At 38.2% G+C, this 27,571-nt stretch overlaps 2 protein-coding genes across 4 annotated transcripts in view; one reads left to right on the top strand and one right to left on the bottom strand.

The window, feature by feature from the left end:
- Positions 1-12,104, bottom strand: part of pik3ap1 (phosphoinositide-3-kinase adaptor protein 1) — a 33,145-nt gene extending 21,041 nt beyond the window's left edge. The window contains exons 1-3 of one of the 2 annotated variants that reach the window (XM_053435998.1): positions 11,984-12,104; positions 7,906-8,000; positions 7,697-7,790 (exon numbers count right to left, since the gene is read on the bottom strand). The gene's annotated coding sequence lies outside the window, so the exon portion shown is untranslated. The remainder of the gene's footprint in view (positions 1-7,696; positions 7,791-7,905; positions 8,001-11,983) is intronic. The other variant, XM_053435997.1, reaches the window with a different exon arrangement.
- A 165-nt stretch (positions 12,105-12,269) lies between these two features.
- fam204a (family with sequence similarity 204 member A) lies at positions 12,270-27,184 on the top strand. Of its 2 annotated transcripts, none has more exons than XM_053435999.1 (7): positions 12,270-12,602; positions 12,944-13,028; positions 13,231-13,264; positions 14,049-14,154; positions 15,744-15,833; positions 26,782-26,891; positions 27,063-27,184. In XM_053435999.1, the coding sequence occupies exons 1-7, from the start codon at positions 12,408-12,410 to the stop codon at positions 27,112-27,114; spliced, it is 672 nt and encodes a 223-aa protein (XP_053291974.1). In that variant the 5' UTR covers positions 12,270-12,407; the 3' UTR covers positions 27,115-27,184. The 2 variants fall into 2 exon arrangements, with proteins under 2 accessions (XP_053291974.1, XP_053291975.1); XM_053436000.1 differs by having other exon boundaries at positions 12,271-12,602; positions 14,052-14,154.
- Positions 27,185-27,571: the final 387 nt, after the last annotated feature.

Raw genomic sequence — 27,571 nt, 5'->3', positions numbered from 1 at the left:
TAATACAACTAGGAGCTCACCTTAAAAGAAGTTGCTCGAAGGTTTCATTTCTGCCCAAATGAAATTTTCATTTGACAAACAAGTATAATTAGGCTGCACTTCTTGTTCAGTGTCAGTCTGTTTTCTGATTGAACTTAGACCAATTTACTGCCACTAAATGAGTTTGAATAATTTCCATTCTGAATGTCTTGGGGACATTAGCTTTAGGAGTGCTAAGTGGCAGCATGCTTTTTGAAGTTGCTGATTATTCGATGCCACCCCTGTCTACCTATACATTTTCCAGCTTACTTCAAAGTTAACAAGGGGGGGGGGGAAACTGCACATCACCTACCTCGCAGAACAATGAGAATTTGAAAGTGTTTTTTTGGCCAGGTCTGGGAGGCAAAGTGAAAATTACTTTAATAAGTGTGTAATAAACTTCGTCAGCTTCAATGCTCTTTGCTTCCCCACCTTATTTCTTTCATGTGGCCACTTTTATTGTACTGAATGAGTGGATTTGTTTCTCTTGAAACTGTACACCTAATAACTAATATTGCAGTATCAGTTTCATTAAAACCGCTAATTACAAATTAATACATTATGGATTATGAGAACGGCTGTTATTAAAGTAATATAACACAGTTATGTTTAGTATCTATCAGGGAACAAGCAGAGAAGCTGGCCACTGACTTGTAGGCAGTTATAGCCTTATCCACATGAAGTGTTATTTTCCATAACACAATAACTATAAATATATAAGCAAATAAAATTGTTGCAGATTACCTACTATTAATAGCACGGTAAGCCTCTGCAGCCACAAGCTGAGCCACAGCAGACCACTGTGAATGGCAGAGGAAAGTGGGGTTATTTGTATATTCTCCCCTAATGGATTTGGTAGATAACCTAAAATCGGAGTAACAGCTATTTCAGTAGGGGTAATCCAGTCATCCTTAAAAAAAAATAATAAATGAAATAAATAAATAAAAAATAAACACCAATGTGGAGCGAAACAGAACTAGAGAAATGGAGTGAATAAAATTGGTGAGGGCAGAAGAAAGAGAGGATCACAAATAAAGCTCAATGTGTGGGATTGATGAGAGGAAATGGGGATTTTGACAATGTGATTAAGTAATGGTCTGAAAATATGGAGGCAATGGCAAAAAAGAGAATAATTTACTCAAATGTAAGAGAACTGCATGTCAATGAAGGGCGGAATTACATTTCATTAACATAAATAAGGAGAACCAAACTGTGGCTTAGTTATGAGGAGTTTAGAAGCTGGTGAGCAAAAGACTCAACCTCAGATCCTCTAACACAGCTCTGAATGTCTCCTCCAGATTTTCTTTTCTTGGTAGATTTTGGTTATTAACACTAAACTGTTTAACAATAACAAACATTTAAAATCATTTTGGGCTACTTGAATATGTAATCATATATCTAGATTGAACATGGTATTTTCAAAACAAAACAAAATGTATCTGAACCTGAATTTCCAATGCTCTGTGCACAAAAATCCAAGCTCAAGCCCTGTCCCGTTTCCAGAAGTGGCACTAAAGCTACACACAGAGCACTGGTGGTCTGCAGTGCAGAGGTCTATTGAGCTGACATGACAAAGGGCTCAGAGACCACTACAAAGTGGAGATAATGCTGTGGGATCGACTCAAAAGACAGAATTACTATGGATGCAAAAGGATTGCAGCACATCTGCAAACCGTTTGCATTGTGCTCATTTTTCCAAGGAATGAAACGACTCCAAACGAGCACAACAAGCTGACTCACAAATAGATGCACAGTGGCTTTGTCAGTCCTCAAATCAATTGCTCAATGAATGCATGAGAGTAAAAACATCTTAAATGAAATGTCAACAACAAGTAATAGTTTATCTGGATTGGACTTTGAATAACATCAGAGTTTTTCTAATGTTGAGTTTAAACACAGTTTGAACACTGAAAGACATTGGAAATCTACTTGCACAATTCCTTTTAGGGGTATTTCGTACTCTACTTTCTGTTCTAACTAGATGTAAAATAATTGTGTGGAACTGTATAAGATAAGTACTTGTGGGTATTTGGTTTCTTTCAAACTTCTTCATTTGCATTTACATCTTTATAACATATATCTTACTGAGTCATTGATAATGTAAAAGCACAAAATATTTGTTAGGTAAGAATGTTCCATAAAACAGTGACATATTACTAAAGGGACATTTCTTTGCTGTTAATGAGGCGTCAAACTAGTATTCAGGTATATAGTTTACAATATTGTTGCTCTGTTTTTTGTATGTCCATTCATTAGCTTAATTCCTACAAACTGAGACAGGATGGGATGATAATTATAAATTCTAAGTCAAAAGCTGGGGAAAACACCTGACAGCACAGATTATTAAGTGACATGTTGATATTGCATGCATGATTCTCTGTCTCATATAGTACTTTGTCAGAAAGTGTTGACTTTTGCTGCTTTTACATCTGCCATAATAATTACCAAGAGCCTCAGTGCATTGTGGAGACAGGCAGATTGCTGCCGTGTGTTCACTACCTGGTCTTGAGATGATGATGTGTGCCATGAGGATAAATTAAAAAAAAAGGGTAAAATATACTTGAATGCCATCTCTGACAAATCACAGAAGTGAAATTATACATTCAGTAAATATTAAACCTCTTTAAATAATGACAGATGGGTGGGCGGTCATCATTATAAAGCTTCCACTACATTGTACTGTGTAAATAATGTGTGCTTTGGAAGAAAAGCATTCGAACATTTGATAAGTTACTTGTTACTTAACTAACATCAAACAAATGCTCTGGTTTTACTCTTACGGGGTCATGTTATTTAAAGGGCACCTATCACGCTCATTTACAGCTCTATGCTTTTATTTTTGGACTCCACTGGAGAAGCTTTGCAGTTAAAAAAAAGAAGGAATTATTTACCTCAAACTGCCTGTTATGCATCCACTCAGAAGAGTCTCCTAGAAACAGGCCTCCTCAAAAGCCCCTTCAGAAGAAAGTCTGGAGCAACATCTGACAACATCTGTCAGTCGAAGGGCATCACAACAAGTGTGGTTAACAAAGCAAACACAAAAAAGCATCTTTTCAAATCGTGCCTGATTTTAATTCGGGCGTATGAGAGTGAACGGCACAACCCTCCGCAGAAACGAAGTTCACAGAAGGACGTCTCATTTGGTAAATATTAGATCCATTAGCAGCATGTGTGACATAAAGGTGGATTTAGTCTTTCGTTCTCAATCCACATATAAACATGTTTCTGTTAATAGTAACATACGTGTAGAATACACATCGGAAATGGGCTCAACATACAAAAGCTAACACCGCTAGTAAAATGTTATTCTGCTTTTGCCAAACAACTATATGCTAAATGTGCACCATCAGTAATTTGTGTGCTAGAATAAAAAGCCACTATATAATACCAGTCAACTAGACTTGTCTGAGAAGAGCAGACTCCACTTCACAACGTTGGAAACTGGTGTTCAGAGCAGTTTGACATGAGATCTCATCTCATAAGGAATTACTTTTACAATTTGGCCACCTTTAATATGGATATCCAACAATATAACATTATCTATGTGATAGGATCAGCAGAAAAATGTATTTGTGAATATGCAGCACATATTTCACATTTGCGACATTCATATATTGACATACAGATGACTCGACAGGGACTGTTGGGCATGTGTCTGGCAATTAAACTGTCCATGGCACGCCCAGGTATAAGGACTACATTACACATCATCTCACCTCAGTTTGCTGATTGTAGCGCATACAAAAAGTTTTAGAATTAATTAGAACAAGTCTGGTTTGTCGTCTCCCCTGGTAAGGATTTCCGAATATTAAATCTCTCTTAACCCAGTCCACAAACAGCGATAAAGCCTAAATCTGATTTCAGTATCTCCGGCCCACAGTTTGCATCCCCATCCATAAGAAAGCTGCTTAGCCTTGGCAGCTAGCACATATGTGAATTGATCCAGTGGTAACAGAGAGTGCAAGAAATCTCTGACCCGAGCCGTTAAGAGCCCAACGATTAAATGGAAACAAACAATGCAAATAATTGACTGAGCGCCTCAGGATCCAATAGTTTAAGTGGCCTTCTTATCATTAAACGCAGAGTCGATGACGTTGATCACATGCTGCTGCTGGTGGGAGTTTACCCAGCTTCAATAACCACCAGCACTCTCCCTCTATTCAGATCTATGGCCTAATCCCAGGTGAGTGGCAGGTGCCAGCTACAGGGCTGTTAGGAGAGAGCGTTTGTTGATATAACCATGTTTTCCTCTCTTTGAGCGACTGATCTGCAAAGGTACACATAAAGGCCCTCCTTCAACAATGTACACAGAGAGCACTTCGAAAGGAGTACATAAAAATGCATCTCCCCTCTCCCAGCGACATTAAACAGCGTGTGAGGGTTGGGGGTGGCGGCTGGGGGGGATGCGGGGGGAGGCATTTGTTGGGGTGCAGGGACTGGGGTGGGGGGTGTGGGGGATTGGCTGAGGGACTCAAACAAACGCCGGAGAGTGGCAAGTTTGCATTTGCCCATACCAACAAGCTCCTATCTCATTAACAAACCGCTGAAATAAAAGAGTGCTTTTTTGGCTCACAGCTATAAAAAAAATTATCATAGTGATGATGTTCCTCAGCCGTCAACAGAGCTGTGATAACGTTGTTTGATGATGACTTTCCCATGAATGTTAAGCAGCCGCCGCGGCAGAGGAAAGGAGCTTATCAGCGCCTAATGCCCATCTCTAATTCCTGCCCTTCTTGAACTAGCCATTTTCTAACAGCGTTAACTGTCAAATTTACATCCCGTCTTAATGCCACTAAAGAGTACGGGGGATGAAGAGTAAATGACAGCAGTGTAATGAGGAAGGCAAGGCATTCCTTCTCCCACTTTCTCTCCCCCTCTCTTTCTCTCAGGAGAAGGAGATTTCCGTTATATGGGGGCTTTTTTTCCTCCTCCGGTGCCATGATGCCGTGATGGAGAGCTTACCTGTGAACCTACTGTGCTGAAGGTGCACATGAGCTTAATTAGCAGCAGGTTCTATTGTGAAGTAGGTAAAATAGATTTTTTTTTTTCTTGAAGCACTGCAAATAAATACAGATTATAAAAAAAAAAATCCCCACAATGAAGCACACAGGGAGACATTTAAGAAAGGACCATTGTGATCTATCTACAGGTAACAAGCGTTTGCTGCAGAAAATGATGGCAATGGGATCAACCTGAGCTGCTGACATAGCCATCATTTTATAATAATAAATAGAGGTCAGGGTGGTGCATTTATAGTACAGCATGGCGAGCAATCACTATACATGTTTATGCTTCTGCATGTTTACGTTTAACCAAGTAAAAATGGATGGCTTTCCATTATTTTTAGCATACTCCATTTTAATCATGAAAAGATAAAACTGTATAAAACACTGTAATCTTTTCACATGTCATCTAGCATACCTCTTTCACGTGTATTCATAATCACTGTAGTCTGGTGCTCATTATAAAAGCAATGATTCGGTACAACTAAACGTTTGTCATCTGGGAACTAACCATTGAAATCTTTTAATTTGGCATTTTGTGCATTAAAACAATTAAAAATGAACAACTGAACTACTGCATCACAAAGTGAAAATTACCAGAGGTTCACAGGTTTACCGGGAAAACCAATTCAGTTGATAGGATATTGATATTATTTTATTTATATACAACAATATCAATGATTATTTAATAATCTATAGCAATATACCAAAGATTCAACACATTGAATCATACAGTGGAGGTATAACATAAACATGATCTTACTCGCATATGTAAAATGTTTTGATGTTTATCAAGTGTTTGCCTTTCTTTGCTCACAATGAAGAATTTAAAATCACAACGTGTACTCAGGAGCAAAAATGTGTCTTAACACTTAATTAAAAAAAACATTATAGGAAAATACTTTGCACAAAAGGCCTTTGTATTCATGCAGACTTCTGCTCCTTTTATGCAAATGAAACAAGCTGAAAGTTTCTGCATGTAATTTAAGATGGCATTTAAGCCTCCTAACCTAGATACTATCATCATAATTAATTCATCAGGTAATATTTCTCATTATTCTAAGGCATTTTATGTCATGCTAGGTAATGAATAGCTACGAGGGCACAAGCGCTAGTTAGCCAGAAAAAATACACCACAGTCTTCAGTGTTAATTATATTTTGTAGTAATAAAAGTAGACTGCGTAAAATTATAGAAAAGGGAATATTTCGAATTAAGAAATCACCTGATGGATAAAATATGGAATAAGTTGTGTAAAAGCATATTTGATTTCCTAATAGTTTCACTTGGCCTGGTGAAAGATGAGCACCACATCGTTTGTGGATATCTAGATTTTGACTCAATCATTGGTGGGGGGTTCATTTTCAATATTCATTTTCTTACAGAGAAATTAGAATGAAGATAAACAGAAGAAAGGTTTTACCTTCCATCTATGCTGGCATAATCAAGCATGCAAGTGAACCTATGAATATGTAGTCCATTTCATCTTAGGGGTCGGACTCTGGTAGGGCAGGCCAGCCAAGATTATATCTCAGCTCATCTGATTGGACCATATAAAGATTCAAACAGAGCTAATTTCATGGTGATCTGGTTGCCTCCAGTGAAACTATCCAAAAGGCAAGAGACTGTAATGATTTGGAAAGGAAGGAGACAACAGATAAATGGAGAAATGAAGTTGAAGGGCCTTCTTACCTTTGAGAAGAAATATTTCAATTTAAATGTATTACTTTATCAGGATAAGGTCCTCGAGCTCGGGAGCTCTAAGATTACACCAATTAAACATCAAATATGATGAACTAACTGCAAATGAACAAATGCCATGTGTGCCCCTGTTTGAAGGCTGGTATTCCACTATTGTTCAGAGATACCAAGTTACAACTACACTCAGTTAAATGTGCTGCATATAGATTTAACACCAGCAATAAACACATATATAGCCCCTGAAATAATTAGTTTATTGAATGGATAAACCAGCGAGGATAAAAGTATTTGATTCGCTCTCTGTGAAGTAACATTTTCAATAATAACAATTGTCACCGTCAAATCCAAGAATGAAGTATATATATATTTATATTCATGAAAAGCCATTTCTTTATTGTATGCAGACTTACATGTAAAACATTAACTTCAGTGTTCACTGTAACAACACTGTAACAGCCGCATATGGACAGTTTTTTGTCCAGCTCTTACCAGTACTATGTGTATAAAATCCATACCTTTGTTTATATATTTCTTTTATATATTTTTTGCTGTATGACTCTATGTTATCTGTGCCCTGTCCGCTGTCTTTCCTTTGTGTGTTGTGTGTTTTATATCCATGTCTTTGTATAGCATGTCCAGGTACACAGGGTCAGGGGGAGAACGGGTAAGAATGTGAGGGCTGCTATTCCTACTGTGGTTTGTGATAACATAAGGTCACAGCTGTGACCCAACTCTCCTGTACCTTAATAGAAAAACAATAAATCCATTGTTCATAAAAAGGAAATTGATAACTAATTTAGCAATTCTTCATATTATTCACACATTATATAGTCCGTCTTTTATTTAATTTTTTGAGTATTCAAAAATTAAGTGATGAACCAATAATGAAAATGTTATTAAGGCCAGTTTGACATGCTCTTCCAAAGGAAAAAGGCTAAATCGACATAAACCTATAATGTTCAGCTACAAGATTACCTGACTCTATCTGCGTAAACCAGGAAACATCCAGAAGACATGGTGTGTCTCCAACCCTTCCCTCGCTCTGCACTTCGCTGCTGCTGAGCTCTGCCTGTGGGCACAACAGATTTGACACAAGAGTGCTGATGAATCTCATCAGTTTAATGTGTTTATGCTTGCTAAGCCCTAAAAGCTTATTGCTGTTCAATGGAGTGCTACAAAGTTACCTAATTTCCCCCCTGGTCGTCTCTCCACACGCAGCCTCTCTCCCCGGGTCTACACTGGCAACGCAGAATCCCAACAACACGCCGTACTGCGCAACCTGTGGAAGCCAGAATCCACGCTGTGTCTCAATGATTTGTGTTATCAAACGGAAGAAAAGACCTTGACAAAAATACAGTGAGAAAAGATATTATGGTTTTTTTCCACCTTAAATGAAACCCATGACTGTCTCTCTCCCCCCACATTGATCCCTTTTACCGCCTTTTCACACAGTAAGTGCTTTAGTCTTATCGCCGCTGCCCCCACCTCGCCTGTCTCCTATTCCAACCAATGAGGCAGGCTGCCTATATGACAGCTAACACCCAGTATTAATTAAAATGTCATGCCTCCAAATCAATATTGTAAAACAGTTCAAACACAACCCCATCGCCACTGCTGTGATAAGTGCTTTTGGGTGACAGGTGAGTCCAGGGAAAGTGATGCAGGAGAATGGTATGACGGAATTATCCGGTGAGAACATGCAACATTAAAATTTATGACCCCCCTATGTGTTACTTCATCGCTCACAATTGCAAATTATCCACACTGTCACGAAGTGTGCTGCGCTAAACTGACAGATCCATAAGTCAGCAGCAACAGGCCAGGAGGCGAGAACTCTTTAGCTTCAGACGTCTGACTGCATCGGTTAAAAGTGACTAATGTGGGAACGAGGCTCTGAGAGGGGGATTTATCAGTGCGACTAAAATAGCTGCAATCCATCTGATCGCGTTTATGTTGACTCCGACAAGAAATAATGTAGATTAGTACTCAACTACTTTAAATGGACTGCTGTTAGCCAAGGTATAAGTAAAGTTTCCATGAATAAAGTCAATAAAACTGAGAACTCCTGAAATTTTTTCACAATTTTCCAACTATTGTGAGGGACAAATGGGTTTGATTCAAAACTTTGGCTGAGGCCGTGCGCGTTCACACACACTCAGGGAAAGATACCGTTCAAAAGGGATACGGATAGAATGTGACAAATTCTGTCAGAGTAAATATAGTTTAATAAATGAATTAGCTTCATAAATAATGGCTGTAATGACATTTTAGGGGACAATAAGCCTAAGCGTTGTCAGGAAATAGTTGATGTATGAGTTTCATGCCTCAGCGGTTCCTCAAAATGAATAGGCTTGGGAAGATAGCAGGGGCCTGCAACCAGCCTATTTCCTCGAATTATCTACTTGTTGTCAATTTGCACAGTGGAATTACACATGCAAATTGAACTGCCTGCACAAACACCACTTGGAGATGATAAAAACAAATTAACAAAGGCTATAGAAGGAGGATTTATTTCACTGGCTAACCCAGGTCAAGCAATACATGTATTTTACGATTGTGTGTACCCAATTTTGGTGTAATTATATCTGCAAATTATTCTTTGTAATCTTATTATTTTTTCCTCAACCTTCTCCTTACACACATAATTAACTTCTTTCACGTCCTCACACACAGGGAAGAGCCCAGCTTGCCTCTGTATCAGAGTAGCACAGTTCAATCTGATGTGGGCGTTCGCTCTTGTCACCTTCCTGCAGCTTAAATCCCAAGGAAGGTGAGAGGTCGACAGTTTAGTGACACAGTTTAATGTAAGTGTTTGGTAACGCGGTAGACAAATCTACGTAGCCGAAGTCACAATGTTAAAATATATATAATCACCTCTTAACATCATCCCTCATATTGGGAAGGAAATTAAGTGTCCCCGGACCTCCACGTTTGCTATTAGATATCTCATTTACTTTGTACACACAGTGCTAATCTGCACTAATGAATTCTGCCACACCAAGCCAGATCGAGATGACTTAAAATTATTACCACTTGCAAGATATGCCTTTCCTCATTTGAGGCTCAATTTGGCTGGCTCGCAAAAACAGTCTGTCACAGTAAGATACTAATAATTAGGGTTTTAAGATGATTAGTTTATCTCTGTGCTCCTACAGTCCTGCCTCTTATCCACCATGGCCAAAACTTAATAAGAGGCTCTAAGTTTTAAACAGCCAACTCCAAATTACCAAGAAATGACAGAAATAATGAACTGGAGCGCATGCCAGGGAGAGAGAGAGAGAGAGAGAGAGAGAGAGAGAGAGAGAGAGAGAGAGAGAGAGAGAGAGAGAGAGAGAGAGAGAGAGAGAAGAGAAAGAGAGAGAGAGAGAGAGAGAGAAAGAGAAAGAGAAAGAGATGGATGGTGGGAAAGCTGAGAGACATTAATTCAAGTGTGAAATAGAACACAAAGTCTGGTAATCAATAAGGAAATGATTCAGACCTGTAATGCCAAAATTGTTTAGTATTAACAGGACTTTGTGACTCTCATTTACCTTCAGACGCCGCCGTGCTCAACTTGTCACACATGTAATTAAAGTCACGATAATGCTGAGTGAGTGATACCAGTTAATGGTTGCATATTTTTGAGGATGAGATCGAGATTTTACATGTTCCAGATGACATTCAATATAGCATAAGCCTTATCAGCCCAGTTTAATATGCAGAGCATTTAGCAAAGCTGGACAGAGTAAATCCCTCATCCTAGGGTACAGGAAGTTCAAGGGGAGTGCAAGGTCTCCAGGTTTCATTTGTTTTACATTTGTGTCACGAGACAGGGCAGGCTATGGAATCTCAATACTTTGTTATAAACGAGGAAAAAATGTGTGTATCCCAAGCTGGCACCACTTGTCTGATGGACATTCTGGGCGGCTATTTGTGAAACCTATTTATATACAGTATCTCTAAGAAAGAAATACAAGCATTACCAAAGATTGCAATATTTGGGTAAGGACCTAGGGAAGCTTCACTCTCTCTTGCTCAAGCTGATGCAATGGCCTTTTCCTCACTAACAGCAAGCAGGCTTATATTGTTTAATCTAATAAAACTCCACCACGTTCCCATGGGGTAGAGAGTGTTATGGCATAACTTAAGCAGGAAAAATAGAAATAGGCTACAAGAGGAAGGAAGTATGACTCTCTGAGTACGCCCCTTCTAGTTTTTTTTAAAATATATATATATGCATCTGTTTCTTTTAGAATTTTTGTTTTAACATTTTCTTTCATTGTTATTATTATTATGACTGTCATTCTTCCTACATTATTATCTACATATTTGTATGAGGTGTTGTATATATTATGTTGTGTGCGTTGTCTGTGTGTTCAGAATGTCTTTTGGTATGCCACCACCATGTCTGTAGTTTTTTAAACATTTCAGACAAAAGATTTTAATAATAAAAAGAGTATATGGAATATTTACATCGATTAACATACTTCATTAAAATATCTAATTGGCTCAAGCAACAGTCTGAAACTCAAAATAAATTGGATTTAAAATGAATTACGGTTAAAAAAAAATATTTACATTAAGAGCAGAGGAGTAAAGGTTCAAACTGAAGAATATGTTATTCAATAAATTGAAACCTTAAGTGATTACTCAATTATCAAAATTGGGTCAATAACTTATGAGTGATTATCAATCCATGGATCAATTAATTGGACAGTCATTCCAGGATTGTCCAATTAATTTAGCCTAGTTTAGACTGTAGTTTTATTATGGTAGACTTAAATAAGTAAGCTACCGAAAATATAAAGGAACTGGATTGTTCTGTGATTATCAAGGACTTGCAGACAGCTGCCAGCCCTGTACAGCACAACACCGCTGGTTTCCCTAAAACACTGTCCCTCTCTCACATAGTGTTCAGCCAATCTAAACCTATTGACCTTTAATATGTACATTGGTGTTACAGGTCTCAGTCGACATTCACATGGCAGACAAAATACAGGCCATAATTTATGTAGATTGTTGGGCTTTGCAATAAGATGCAACCGAATGAAAGCCTGATGTGAATGAGTGTGAAAGAGCAATTTAAGGGTAGATGTTCCTGTGCCAGTGCCAGCGGCTATACAAGATTTGCATGCTAATCATTCTGATAATAATGTAATGCCCACAGCACTTTGAGCAAATTGCGAATCATTGGTCACAGAGGGAAGCTTATCTCGCCTCAAATTCAGGCTAACATTTGAATGAATCCTGGTCATTCTGGGACCTGTCAGTTGCCTGGCTCACCTCAATTAGAAATGCTCTTCACTGGACTTCACGGCAAAACGAGCTACCACTGCTGCGGCTCTTTAAATAGTTGATATCATCAGGTGTGACTCTAAACATGAGCGGAGGGTTGACACGAGAGAGGCGCAGTGTTAGCTTAAGAAAAGTCAAACTACACTTACCCGTTAGAAGTTCCTCTTACCATTAAACAGCCAATCAGAGCTCTGGTTTTGTACTGTACTTGGAACCCCAGTTCTGATTGGATGGTGTGTTCAACGTGCTCGTGCTCAGCCTATCGGTGCCTTCGTTGTGAGAAGCGTCACTGTGTTTACCCGGAAATGAGAGCGAGCAACAACAGCTGACAAATAACCGATTTCTATCCGCCTATTTAGTTTATTAAAATGATAAATTAACCTTTAATTTGAGTGAAATCTGCTGAGTCAGAATGTACAGCGGACTTCTGCCAAAAGGTTTGACGGAGGACGACCTCAGTGACGACGAGCAGGAGGAAGCTGTTGAAGAGAAGAGGACGATGGAGGAGAAGTGTGAGAGCTCAGTGATTCGGGACGCACCACTGACTCACACTGTCAGTGGGTCCCCGACAAGCAGTTTGCCCGGTGTGTCCCAGGAAATGTGGCAAGTATGTCGTCGTGTTGTGTAGCGAGCTACTGGGAGCTTAGCATCCAGAGATACACGCTAGCTGTGGTGTTGTGGCAAATGAGGGCTAACACATTATTCACTTTAGTATAGTTATTGCATATCTAGTTGTGTTGAATCCCCAGCCCTGCATACCAGAATGTTAAATATGTTTATGAGTGTGTTGTGTGTGTGTTGTGTGTGTTGTGTGTGTGCGTGTGCGTGTGCGTGCGTGTGCGTGTGTGTGTGTGTGTGTGTGTGTATCATGACAATACATATCCCTCAGAAGTAGATAATCTGGGGTTGTGGTGCATTGTGAATTCAGGTTGTACGTCTCTGTTAAAGAAATTTCAGGACCTGCGGAAGAAGAGTGATGAAATTAAGACAATGAAGGTTCAGAGAAAACGAAAAAGACGACGACACAAGAAAGGTGTCAGTCAACACACAATTCATTTTCTGTGTCAATGGCTGCCACTGTTATTATGTATTCTGTTCTTATGTATGACAAGAGACATACCCATATTAGAGCTTTAGGCCACCATTACAGCATATAATATAAAGACCTTTTAGCTGATGTTGATTTATATGAAACTATCCTAACAACCTTGAACTGTGTTTCTTGGATCATTCAGCGGGAACAGAGAGTGCAGAGCCGACAGATACAAGGTACAAAAAATGATACAGTGTCAACTCTGGGAAGTGAATACAACAAAATAACTGTCTATAAATAAGCAAGAAATGTTTAAGTCAAAAGATTGAAAACACTAAACACTGTTTGGCAAGTGTTGGACCGTCACAACTCATTGAGAACACAACAAGCATCACATTCTTCAAATGTGTTGACATATCCTACTACACTATTTCACATCATTAAAATAATTCAAATAAAGCATACAGCTGATTACAGTAATATACCAGTCTGCAAGTCTTTGTGTCCAGTGGCTGCCTGATCCAGTCTAGTCTCGCCTAGTGTAGCATAGTATTGCATTGTACTAGACTAAACTAGTCTGGTCTATAACATAGTATAGTAAAGTACTGATATGCTTTTTTAAATGGTTGTTTATAATGTGTTTCATCGTAAAGATGCAAAAGCTATTTATCTTTAGTGATTATTTGTGAAATCATCATCATCATCAGTATCAACTTGTGTAAAATCGCATTGTATACACACTGAAGACATGGCTTAAGCAAACCAAACATGCGACCATGTGTAGTTATTCCACTTAATCCACTGTGGCTTTGTATTGTATTTGCATTGTATTGTTTGAGTTTTAAAATGTATTTTAATCATGGGTTATTCGCTTGTTTTTATTGGTTGTATTGTATAAGCACATCCAGATCTCATTTCAGCGTAGAAGATAGATAGTATATAGATAGATAGAAGTAGTGATGGTCTTATCTCAACACTGGTTTACATGTAATGAACATAAACGCACGTTCTCCCTGTCAGCAGAGTGTGTCAGGAGGAACGGGAGCAGCACTGGGATGGGCTTAAGCAGTATTTTGGTGTAAATGATCGATTTGATCCCCCTGCATGTTCCAACCCCCATCCGAAGGTAATAAAGACTCCTGCCTTCCAACTTATCTGCAAAAGGTTTTAATACTGCGTCTGTCGTAGCTGTTCGCATCAACTTCACATCTTTTATGTTTCTGTGCCACAGTACGCTCTCATTGTTTTACTTGACATGACATATGGATTAGAAGAATCCTTATGGTAACTCAGCCTGACACTGAGACGAATAATAAGGATTATGTTTGGCTACATTTAGTGATAAGATTAGGATAAATCTCCTTTCTTGTAGAGTTGTGATTAACATGAGATGTAGGTTATTCTCTGCAAGAAAAAAATGAAACTCTAAAATAGCGTTCTGGCACCTGACACAGCTTCTGTGACTGCAGCTGGAGCATTTAAATTAATGTTTGGATGATAGATGGTCAGGGCCTAGAAGTTCTTTAGCATTCATAATTAAAAATAAAATGAAGCATAAGGATTCTTCCCTCCACATGCATTTCTGCATTTGAAGATGATTGAACATTCAATTCAAAGGCATCTAAATTGCTAACGAGACAAAATATTTGCAAGCTTGATAAACATTATAGCTGACCCAGTGAATGGGAGCTGTTCTCATTTCAATTTGAAATCCTTTAAATGATTATTTTGGAGTATTTTGTGCTTAATTTATCAGAGCAGCATAAAATTGAGTTTTTGCTGATTTGTGAGCCTCATTCTGAATAGGGCAACTATGAAAGGATAAAAAGAAACGATGAACAAGCTGAATGAAACAGAACTTGTCACATCAACATAATGACGGATCCCTTCATCCCGCAAATGCAGTTCCTTGTAATTAATATGTCTTTCTTTATTATTTCTGCCAAGTCTTTCACAAAGTCATATTAGGAGAAAAAAAAAACTGTTAAAGCAGTCAGATGTAATTAATTCATCTGCTTACAGTGCTTCTTCAGTGACCTTCAAACACATTTAATGATACACTGAATGACGGTCTGTCAATTAGAGTTTTGTTTATGATTTACAGTGAGTGATAATTGGGATCACTAGAGGCATCAGTGTCAATATGAATGAAAATACTATATTAAGCTAAATGAAGATTAAACAACCAATTTTTGTTTGACTAATTCAGAGTTTTTAAGCCTGATGGTACTCTCCTTGTACTTTTACTGTGGAGTTAAGGTCCTCAAACAATACATGAGAGCAGACACATTAATAATTATACCCTCTTACCAGGGTATTTTTTAGCATGATGAAGTTTTGGGGGGCTGTAGAAATCTGGTGCCCGGCTCCCTCAGATAGGCTCAGAACTGCCTTACCATCAGTAACCGGGGGCTTCTCTGCACACCCCCTCCTCAGCAGCGGCCTGTAATGGAAATGTGTAATTAAAGAGTCACATTTATGTTTGGTAATCTCCTGTAGCATTTCTAAGATTTCCCCACTAATATCCAATCAAAAAGGTTTTCATTTGTGAAGGGAAATCTACATATTTGTAGTAATGGCAATCATATTAAAAATAAGGCCCTGGGGACTTTTAAAGTTACTCTTTGATTTTTTTTTTTTCTCTCTCTGCCTCTCTCTACCCTTATTTCAAAAAAAGAGCCTGATTTTTTTTTTTCTCTCCCCCCTCTTCTGCAGTCCGGCCTAGAAACGAGCATAGAAAAGGCCATAGCTGAAGGGGACATTGCAAAAGCAGAGGAGATGAGCGACAGACTCGCCACTCGAGAGGTACGTTGTGCTGATAAGAGATCTTTGGGGTGCTCCCGCTGTGACAAATCAGACTAATGGATCCATGGCCATTTCTGCGGCAAAGACATAGAGGAACAAAAACACACGCAGACACCCACCATTCAGTCCTGCAGCCTTTTTCCATTGAGTTAATGGAAAGCCCTCCCCTTAGTTTTGAAGTGCTGCAGCGTCTAAAAGACTTTTGGCTCTGCTTTTTAATGAAGGGTACATTGCTTTCAAGCCGACTGTTAAATCATTCTCCAGGTAAGAGTTTCATACCTTTGAAGTGTACATGTCCCTAAATGCGGTGCCTGAAGTTTTGTAACTAACCGCCTTGGCAGTGGTTGGAAACTAATTTAGCATAAAATGTAGCCCACACACACATATAATTGTGGTTAAAAAGACATACAACTGCAGTGTTACTTCTCCACTGGGGGTTTTGCCGTACTTGGAGCATCAAAGTTTAACTTCTTTGTTTCATGATGCATGTTGCTTACAGCATTCAATAAGCTTTTTCATTTAATGATAGTCATAACACATACATGGAACATATTGTGGGCTCAGATTTCTTTGTTGGTCGGTTGTGGATTGCAACAGAGTTGCAAAGAAGACTCAAGAAACATTATTCCTTATATGAATTGGAATTTCAATATTTTTAATGATATTCTCTGTGTTCCACAATATAGAAACATCGTAGTCTTCAATAAATGTATCATGTTTGTTAATGAAATATAAAATTTGTCAAACTACTGCCTGTAGCCAGTTAACTTAGCTTTGCACAAAGACTGCAAATATGGGATTCAGCTACCATAGAACTGAAGGAACGTAACACAATCTGCATACCAGCTACTCTACAAGTAACATCTTTTATTTATTTAGCTGTACAGAAAGTGTGCATAGGTGTAAAAGCAAAATGGTGTTTTACATAGGGTTATTTGGTAGACAATATTTTGGTGGGGACTAGTAACGTTTTGTCATTTCTGCTGGTTAGATATTTCCAACACAGCTTTTGCCTTTTTGCAAAATGCTCAAAAAATGTCACATAACATTTTCTGTCTAAAACAACAGGAAACTAATAATACAGGAAGATAATATGAATTTCAGATTACATTCATCAACTAAAAAGATGGTCCACCCATTATGCATCCATTTTCATCAAACATCTTTCTTGAGGACCTTACCTGCTTGAAATAAATAAATCGGCTCTAAAAACCTGGTTCTGTGTTTAACACTGAAAGAAATCAGTTGTAATGTTCATTGAATTGGCATTACATGTGTGGCTCTGTTGTCTCCAGTGTGTAATAGACATGACTGTGCAGCATCCCTTCGTATTCCCGTCGTACCTGCGAGCAGAGTGGTCAAATTTGGGAGAGTTAAATGAAAGCTCTTGTGAGTGGCACCTGCACCGTACTCGGAGAAAGCCTCTTAGAGCGGTGGTGGATTGGTTTTAGCCTGAGCCGAGGTTCCCCCCTCTGTGGCACCCGCCTCTCGTCTTGCCAGAGCCTTGATGGGACGTGACAGCAGTCTGGCAACCACAAGTCATTGTTTAGCTGTGATAACTTCATTTCACAAAGAGTAGTGAATTGACCATTTTGAAATCCCTGAAACCTAGGTGACGTTAAGTTGTACACCGTTAACTTTCAGATACAAAGAATAGCAGCTCTGAATATTTGGAGGATATAAAGGGGCGGATAAAAGCCAAAAAGTTTGAAGGATTCTGATTCACAGAGGATTATGGTATGGTCTTTTTTGATGCCGCCTGTAATGCAGATAGCAGGAGGCATTTAGCATTAAGACCAACGTGTTTGTTTACAACACTCCAGTTCACTTTTGACAGGAGCTCTGTGACAAACATTTAGAGGATCAATAATCCCCGCTGTGGCCAGAATCAATTTCAAGGTTATAATTGAGTGGCTCATTTGGTACGGAATGGCTTAGATGTTTAATTTGTTTACGGTCATAACACTTAGACATGATTGTGGCAGGCTTTTCACTGGAAGAATGGGAACAGGTTTTCTCTGCAAAAAAATGCAAAAGCATTCCGACAGCTGTGAAGAACTAAAGAGGCCTGTTTGTCCCTCTAGGCATTGTTTTGTAAAGAAAACGCTCGTATATGTTGGATGACAATGTTTTCATCCACAATCTAGCGGTTTCCCACTTATCTCCTCAAAGCAAAGAGAAATGGAAGGAAGAGTGCTTGCTGTCAGAATTTTCCTTTCTATAAAACCAAACTGTTTGTTTCTGCTGTTTGGAGCTCCCTCAAATCAATTAATGATTTCCATTTGCTCTACTTTCTTCTTTTTAATCACAACATTAAAGCAATTTGGTAAAAACCTGTCTTGAAGGCTTCTTATACAGAGATAAATGCTCTTTCATCTGTCAAACTTCTGAGACGCGCTGCTTGGATATTGCAGGTTGAGGTTTTTTATTCTCATTACAGTTTTTAAACACTTCCTAGGGCTATAAGTCTTTTGTTTTAGATGAATTCATGAAGACAGCCACTGTTGTTTTTGAGTGAAAGTACTGAACCAGATAGAAAGAAGAAGAAATCACATCCCCTTTTAGGACACAAAATATTATTTATGTCTACATGCTTAGACAAAGCTCCCTAATGTGTTCTTTTAAAATATGCCGATAGGGTTTCTTTTCTCATAAAGATGTCTGTTGATCTTCTAGAGCACGTCTAGATTTCTAAGTCTAAGAAGACTCAAAATCATGTAAAAAGCTTCTTGCATCATCGTCGGCCTATAGTTTAGCAGATAAACTGTGCTCCAGTTAAGAAGACTGGGTCTCCATACTTTGATTAGCGCGCCTTATTTTTACAGTCCTGCAAGTTACACAACTATAAGTTGAGTGACACACACTGTTTAAAGGTTTCTATCACCTGTAAATGTTCAGGCGTTGGCCTTTGACACATTTATTGAGCTGGAATAAACTAATTTGGTTCATCAAGTTTGTTATTTGAGGCTTATATAGTAGTTAAAGTTCCACCCAGGTAGTAAAATCTGCTTTGAACTGACAAAGATACATTCTCAACACATATACTTATACTTACATATAGTAGGAAAAGCAAGGGCCCTAGGATTGAGCCCAGTGGAACTCCAACTCTTACACTTCTGAATCTGATATGGAACTATTAATAGCTATACACTGAATTCAGTCACTTAGGTATCTTTTAAACCAGCCACTAGATTATCATACCCATTTGCCCCAAATTCAATGCAATAGATAAAATATAAAAATGAATTTGAAGGTCGATTACAAACACAGGAATCTATGAAACAGATTGGTATTGCTTCAAAAATCTTCCTACCCATATAGTGATCACTTGCATGACCTTTTGATAAAGAAGTTTTATTTTATTTAATTCTTCATTCAGTATTAGAGCATAACGCAGAATGATCAAAATCAACTCAGCAAGGCAAAAGCTGCTTTGTGTACTCTACTATATAGTGCTTCCTTTGTCACACTAATCCACCATCCACAATAAATAATTACTCTTGTACTCATTTTCTCTTTATAAAACCGAGCCACTGAGGTCTTTTGACAATAGGCAGGAGCTGTACTTCATATAGTGTAAGTGGCTATATTTCACCACAAAAGACCGTCACACCATGTTAGAGCTTACAGTTTCCCCATAGCACTCATCACAGCTATTAGAGCGGCATTACCACTTCAAAACAGAAACTCTTTATAGTCTGTCACAATAGTGTGTGTCAAGTCCATCTCATGACTTCCAGGAGCTTAAGAATTTGAAACATTAGAAGTAGTTGTACGACTGCTGGCCTCACCTGAACCACATGGTAATGGCACAACGCACAAAGAAGCATGGCTATATGATGTAGAAAGCAATTTTTGACAGGGCAAAAGAGCTAGGTACTGTAGAGGATGAGTGTATTTAAGATATACCTTAGGTTGAGCTATCATTGTCATATCTAGTAAAGCAATGTTTGCCAGACTGTCATCACTGCAAAGTGCCAACCATGCTAAAGCAGACTGAAGACAGCTGACACCAGTTATTCACTATTACTATTTGATAAAATGTTTAAAGGTGAAGTGGCTACATTTACATCCTTAAAAGGAGTATATATTATCCAGTTAATACATTATTATTATTATTATTATCATTATTAATAATTGATTACACTGGAACAGTTTTTTCCAGCTTGTCATTGCCATCCAATAATGCAGTGCCGATGAGAGTTTGAATACACAGCAAAAACAAATATAGTAATATTTCTGCATGAATATAAGCTTATGCTGACCCAGTTAATTTGTTTACATGCAATAAGGTTATTTTAGTAATTGACTTAAGGACACTATTGATTGTGTGTATATATAGTGGTGCATTTAAGGGCAGTAAAATTATGCTTCGATTCTTGGACCTAAAACCGTGTGAAAATGCAAAATTGCTGCAAACACATGCTCTTGTGTATGTTAGATATGTTAGACAATTTTGAATGAACATATTTTGTACAAATATCATTACTTATAATTATGTTTCACTGAATGAAATCATGAATATGTTAATAGAATAGTATGTTACAGTATATATATATATATATATATATATATTTTTTTATTTTCATGTCCTGCATACTACTATTTGATACTCTTTGACCCATCAAAGTTGATGTTACCCTGATCTTGTGTCGTGGATTCCTGTTCTCTGGATGGCCTTTGGGTGGTGCACCTCTCTTTAGACTCCGTCATGGACATGATTAACCTCATCATTATAAATAGTTTAAATTGTGGGGCCTTCTAATAGTTCGATCACTTAATATGCAATAATTAACCATATGAATATGTATTAACTGGAGCCATTTATGGTTCAGCGTTTGAACATACGGACGGTTATAATTTCCCTCATTATATTCCGGCTCGTATTTCAATAGAGGCAGCAGCTGAAAGGAAAAGCCCCACTGTCCTTGAAATCTACCCTTTGGAAAGCCTCGCTAAAACGCTGTGAAACAAAGGTGGCGCAGCATTTTGTCAGAGGAGACATGGTGGCTTAGTTAAAACAAAGAGCTGAACTAAGAGTGTTTCATGATATTTATGTTATTTAACACCTTTTTTCTTCTCATCACCTTCTCCCCGCCGTGCCCCGTGTTTGTAATCAGCAATTTCATGAGGCGCGCCTTTGTGAAACGTGGGCGTTATCAGATTTTGACTTTCTCCCGCCCCACATCAGAGGAGGCTCACTCTCTCTCTCTTCCAGCAAGCCCCCCCCAGGCCACCTCGCAGAGTTTAGGGAAACTCTCCTCTTTGTTCATTTTTCCTTCAGCGTAAGCAATTTATCACTGAATGAACTTTTATTGTATCTCCGGATGACTCACATTAAATTTTCGCCCATTAATTTTGAAATGGATTTTGAAATGGGTACTAAGCTTTTATCAAATGCCTGGGAATCTCATTTGGATTATTGTATTTCATTAATTACTTGATAGACAAAGCATACTTTTCAATGTAGATTTGTGTGCTGTTTAATTAATTAGCATGTTTTCTCTTTTAATTAAAGCCATTTTTTTAAATTAGAGCCCACAGCAAAACACATATATAATTTGTTTGTAATTAGGCCTTAATTGGTGGTAGTGGAAGCTTAGCACCATCAGTTTCTTTTTTTCGTGATTGCCATTTTATTGCAGTCAGTCATTAATTAAACTGTTTTTTCTAATTAGCTTATAAAACTGTTGATGGCATATTATTGTAAGTGTGAGTTCAAAGCTTGCTAATAAGCCTACCCTACTCAGAAGAGGCGAGATAATGGAATGTGCACAAAGCAGGCCAACTTTTAGAGATTTTTTTTTTGTCCTCTCCCTGAAGATGACATGTCATGTGTATCTAGCATCAGATTACTGGAAGAGAAAATTGTGACATGGCTGTTCAGCTGTGGCTTCCCCAGAGTGACTTTCTTTTTAGCGTGCCATGTAATTCTGTTTGTCAAAGTGCAGGCAAGATTACAAAAAGCTCTTATGAGGCTGCCCCATGAAGGACTGATAAACTTTGGTTTGGAACAGTGTGAGAATATACCACTGTACTAACCCATACAATAAGAATCTATTAGATGTTGCGTCTGTTTGTTCCTTTAGAATACAAGTTGAACATTGATTTTCATGTTTTTAATAGTGAAGCAGTCATCATTGAACTAATTCAGAGAGATATATTATATATTTAAGTCCTAAACAGCAATTACTCTAGCTTGAAGCTTTTTTTAAAGCTCATGTACTGTGCATAAGTAAAACTTTCAGGCACTTTACTAAACTTTAACTATATTCATTAGCAACTTATACATCATCAATTACAATATTATATATATTTTTTTAACTTTTTATTTATTCCACACAGACAAAATACATAATGATATGTATATGTATACATCACAATAGTAGGAGAGCCTGCCCAGATCATAAAACAATACTCACACATAAGATTCATCATAATTTATAAGCAATCCCATTACAGATTCTATAACAGAATATTAACATTACTGTATTTCTAAAGTACAATTTATCTAAATTAAATATAGGATGAGTCAATAAAATGTGATACATTGGTACAACACTATTAAACCAATCGCCACTATGAAATACAAAAAATGATATGATCACTCAAAACAAACAGAAACTAACATGAAGATTGATAATCAATTTACTGTTAATTGGAAAATTATTAAACAGTTTACGGTTCAATCTTAAATGTTGTAATTTCCTGCTTTTTATTGTCTCAGATTTCCATAGAGCGAATAATGTGTGGGTGTAGGGACGATAGGTTGCACAAAACAAGCTTTTAAAAGACTCAACTTTGGCTTTTTTCTTCAAGAAAAAGATCCCCTAATCTATTTACAAGTCCCTACTTCTCAATAGTTGGTCTGCTTTCCTTTGTCTCCTTTGATACTAACTTAAATATTTGAACTGTTGTACTCTTTGTCTCTACTCTATTACTTTTACTTCAGAGGTTTCAAAATAGACCAACTGAATGAAACTTTGTATTTCTTCCTTTTTAATGCGATCCGGGTGGTATTGATTGACCTCTTGATCTTTTGGCCCTCCCTGTGTTGCTGAAACTCATTTTCCTTCCCCCCCCTCTGCCTCAGTTCTAAGAAATTATGCTGAAATAACACACGAGCTGCCTAATCTGATATTCATTCCTTTCTTATATAGCCCTGCTTTCCAAAGTTGACTAAGGCCACATTATTTAGGCATTAAGGTAGTGTGATAAGAGAATTAGGCTGGTCATTAATCGTTTACACGTCAAATGCAGCAGAGCAGCTTGGGGAGGTGATTTAGCGAGGCAAAGCCATATAGCCCTTGTTAATCCACCTCTCACACGTTTTAATTGGAAGAGGCTTCCTGGATTGGAAATTTATGAATGGGTTTAAGGCCATTTCTTCCTTGAAGCCATCATTTATTTCATATTGTTAATAAGAGCTTGAACACTTTATTATGGAAACGCATTTTTCTCATCTTTCATTCAGCTATTGTCTTTTTCCACTTGCTGTTTAATTGCCACAGTCTTTTTTTTCGAACCCTGGGCTGCTCAGACTTCTTAATTCTGGCTTCAGTCTTCTTCCATTCATCAATCACCTCCAAAATGATGCAAGAGAGCAGACACAGGCATGACACTGTTATTAAGATAGACTAGGTTTATCTTGTATATGTCTTACACAGCAGCAATGCTCTTATTATGTATTTTTGTATTGAGGCCCCGTGTTTGGGTCCCCATTTGAATCTCCATGACGACCCAAACATGAATGAACAGCAAACGGTACTATTGACTTAACCCTCCTAGTGGCCTTAAGCTGCTGCTGCTGCTGCTGCTGCTGCTGCTGCTGCTGCAGTGCCAACATTGTGCAAGATGAATGTATTTTGCCTTCAAATCTTCCAAAGGTCAGAGTATTAATCCTCTGAATAAACCCAGTTTTTAACAGAGCTGTGCACAGGCCACATAAGAGAGAGGCATGGAAACATGCCCGTGATGGACACTTAATTGTACATTAGTATGTGGTGGAGTGGGAAGAATTGCCTTTTAGCATCCAGATAAACAAAGAACGCAGGAGGTTTCCTGTCTCCTGCCTTTATTTCAGCTTTGTAGTCTCATTCTTATTTTTCGCCAGCCTCTGATGTGAAAGGATTTGGCACTATGATGCACGCAAGGGGAGGGGGAAAAACCCTGAAAAGTGGATCAAAAAAGTAAATGAAAAATAATGTCATATTACTGAAAATATGAGAGGCTAATTTGTGCCGACTTTTTGCTAATTTTGTTCTCGCCACAGAAAGAGGAGCCGTCACCTGCTCAGCGCCATAGCGCTGACAGTGCCAGTGATCCATGAAATAAGCTGCCGCTGGCTTTGTTCAGATAAGAATGAACAAATCTGCACAATGTACTGCTCTCGGAATCTCATTTTCATACTTGCATGCAGGCTAAAAGAAATAAGCTGTTTGCAGGCTTGATTAATCAGACATTTGAGGTTTTTTTTGTCTCTTTGATCTGTTCTGTCTCCTAGGTAACTTGGTTGACATTAATGTTGAGCCCCACCAGAGACCATCAGGGATTGAAGACTACACTGATTTAAAAAAAGGAAAAAAATTAAAGACCATTAATGTTTTTAAATATAGTAAATACTATAGAAAAAAATGATAGATCTCTGTGTGTAAATCTCTAAATGAAACCACTAAGGATCAGACAGTTTCATGTGATTTCCTTCCAGAATAAGCTAATGTGGGTTTTTTTCCACAAACACAGAAACCAGGAGCTGTTCTCGGATTCATCAACAATTGAATGAACGCCTCATTTATAATCTCAGCGAGCATCGGAGCCACTCTAAAGAATTTAGCACCTACACCTCTCCAACACGGAGCAGGGAACACCCTGGTGTGGTTTTATCTGCTCGCAAATCTCCTGCAAATGTAAGAGCAGTCTGCTATAACTCTCTTCAAGAGGAGAAAATGTGATTTGAGGAATTTAAAACCTATAAAATGGCAAAGAACTGGAGAACTGTCATAGTATGAACGCTCCAGGTTATGCAGACGCTTTCACAAATCTTCCAGTGACTGTATAGATGAATGCCTTGAGGGCCCTGCCGGAGCCCAGTACTTGCAGCCAGCCGGAGCCCTTATCTTAAATCCAAGCAAAGTACCATTAATCTTTTTGAAAGACCTTTATGGCTTTTAATGTATCCCAAATTAGAACATTTTACACCCTTGGTTCCTGAAATATGGTGATAAAAAGCCTTTAGAGTTTAATTTTTCCTGCCTGCTCGCTCTGACCTGCTTAATCCCAGCATGCATTAGGAGATATTTTAGTTTCAGTCTTTCTAATAAAGTTTATCCCACTTAATTATAATTGAAACATTTTTTTCCAGCAGGTCTTTTTTTTTTTTTTTTTTTTCAAGTGGCGCAGTGGTGGCACATTTCTTCATTACCTTAAGACTCCCTCTCCCCCCTGATTGTGCTCTGAATATTACAGAGAATTACCCAAAGGTTTGGTGAAATTGTTCCAAGTTGTTTATCAAAGTTTGCCTTTGCTTGAATAATAAACCTATCTCAGGAGTGACAGAGGAGGCAGGATTTTTCCCTTTGTTTCCCGTGCTTCTGTGTGACTGGGGTTATTGGGATTATTCTGCTTCACAATACGCACATGTCTTCCCTGGGATTTGAATGTTTGCCTCTTGCAGTCACGGTCATTCTCTTCACTTCTGATTTCAGGGACTGCCTGCAGTACTCCCTCGAACACTTACACACTGGTGATGGGTGAAAAATGCCTTTGCTACGTTTTTTTGAGATGGAGGAGGTGGGAGGGGAAAAATAAGAGACAAAATGCTGAACATTGTTTATTTATTCGGCTATTTCATTTGCACATTAAACAAGAAAAAAAAGAAGCAATCAAAGAGAAACAATGTGCAGGAGACACTATGAGCCAGGAGCTGAAAAATATGAGTTCCTCTGAAAGACCTCAAACAAAAGGCAAAAGAAGATTACAGCGATATTAACAAAACAATGCTGTTGTAATTTATAGAGCTATGGGGAAATTCAACCCCACATTAAACACACATATATTCACTTACATTATTGAGCACTGCTGTGTATGTAGCTACTGTAATGTGTTTATAATTATTGGCTATAATACTATAAAGATATTTCCTATATTTTTGCTCTAGCATATTTTAGGGTTGGATTTTAAAAAAATAAAACACAAAGCGCCGGAGCAAAGTCTTTTTCAGCAATAAATCTGCCAATGACGTCATTGTTTGATTGCTAAATGTTAGGAATCAGTGACAATACCCAACATGTTCTTTTCCAGAGCCCAAATAACAACAATTCAAAACCCAACGACAAAAACATTAAATAATTGAATTATGTTTCCACTTTACCCTGGTCAGGGTTTAATTGGACGAATCGGTTAATTGATGAATTGTTCAGGTTTAATGTCTGTTTCAGAAAAACCAAACTTAATATTGACAATCGATTATTTTAATGTTTTTATCACCTGTATATTATAAGAAATATACTAAACATAAAATAAAACCCTTAATGCATTGAAGGTATTAGCTCATATGTTCCTTACACATGTACAAATGCCCCCTTTCAAACCCTTGTTCTTTGATTTGTGTGCAGCTGCTTCATCTTGTTGTCTCATGCAAGTTGTAACTTGTTACTTTTGGTTGATATGATGCATATTTCTCTGCTGTGGGAGAGTTCATCTCTGCAGCACACTGTGTGTCACTGGATCACCCCTCCTAATGCCTGATGTAAAACAGTATTAGAATCGTAGGGCAACATTTCTGTGTGGTTCAGCTCAGTAACAGCTGCACTGTGGTTTGGAGGAGGCAGCACCGGCTGCAGAGACACTGACGAGACGCCCCCCCGATACATCAGTTTGAACGCTTGAGCTTTGCCACAGACTGATTTCCATTCCCTAATGGCTCTCTCCTCTGTCTGCCTCCATCTAGCTGGCTGTGAAAATCGCTCAAGCCGCTGATTGCCGTGACTTTGTGGAGCACAAACAGGAAGAGGAAGCTTTGAAAGCAGCGCAGAAGAGAAAGAAGGATATAGTCTGGGGGTACGACATGTCTCTGTGTGCTGATGTTTACGTTTGCCATCATATCCACCTCTCTTGGTTCAAGTACTGCCTGCATTAGCTGCTCGTTGATTTTGTCATGCACAGATTGAAACTGACAGTTGAAACCTATTCATTCAGTAATTTCCATGTTTCTATTTTTCTGTGTTGCAGGTTTGAGGCGAAACAACGATGGGAAAGCAAAAGCAACATGGGCTTCATGTGACAAACAGCAGAAACACTCTACAGTCCTTTTCTTTTAGATCATTTGATAAAAATGGTGTTTTTTAATGAGAGGCCGATCAAGTTTCCTTGTATATTTCGAGGACTTCACAGTAGCACAGTGTGAGGGGGCAGAAGTCACACATTGGCTGAGAAAAAAAACCAATCCACATAGAACGAGAGAGAGAGAGTGAGAGAAAATTATAGAGCATTCAAATTAATTCCTAAGGCGCCCATTGGTGTCTGCATTGTGTTATTTTTCATTACATTTCAGTGATTTGAGCGTTCTGGCCTTTTTTTTTCTTTTTTTCTCCCCCCTTCAAATTAAATCTGGTGTACATTACTGGATGATGCGTTTATTTATTGCTGTAAAGTGGGTTAATCATGAAGGCGCTCCTTTCTTCTTCTGAGGAAAAGAAAAGGAAGATTAAGGCCCTAATGCAATGTACAGGATAATGTGC

Source organism: Pleuronectes platessa, chromosome 12 (assembly GCF_947347685.1).
Source record: "Pleuronectes platessa chromosome 12, fPlePla1.1, whole genome shotgun sequence".
Taxonomy (NCBI): Eukaryota; Metazoa; Chordata; class Actinopteri; order Pleuronectiformes; family Pleuronectidae; genus Pleuronectes; species Pleuronectes platessa.
Note: the sequence above shows the minus strand (reverse complement) of the source record. Positions and strands in the feature narration are given on the sequence as shown.

Coding starts and splice junctions, on each gene's coding strand:
- fam204a (XM_053435999.1), top strand. CDS start 12,408: ATGTACAGCGGACTTCTGCCAAAAGGTTTGACGGAGGACGACCTCAGT. Junction 12,603..12,943: donor TGTCCCAGGAAATGTGGCAA/GTATGTCGTCGT, acceptor TCTCTGTTAAAG/AAATTTCAGGACCTGCGGAA. Junction 15,834..26,781: donor ACAGACTCGCCACTCGAGAG/GTACGTTGTGCT, acceptor GCCTCCATCTAG/CTGGCTGTGAAAATCGCTCA.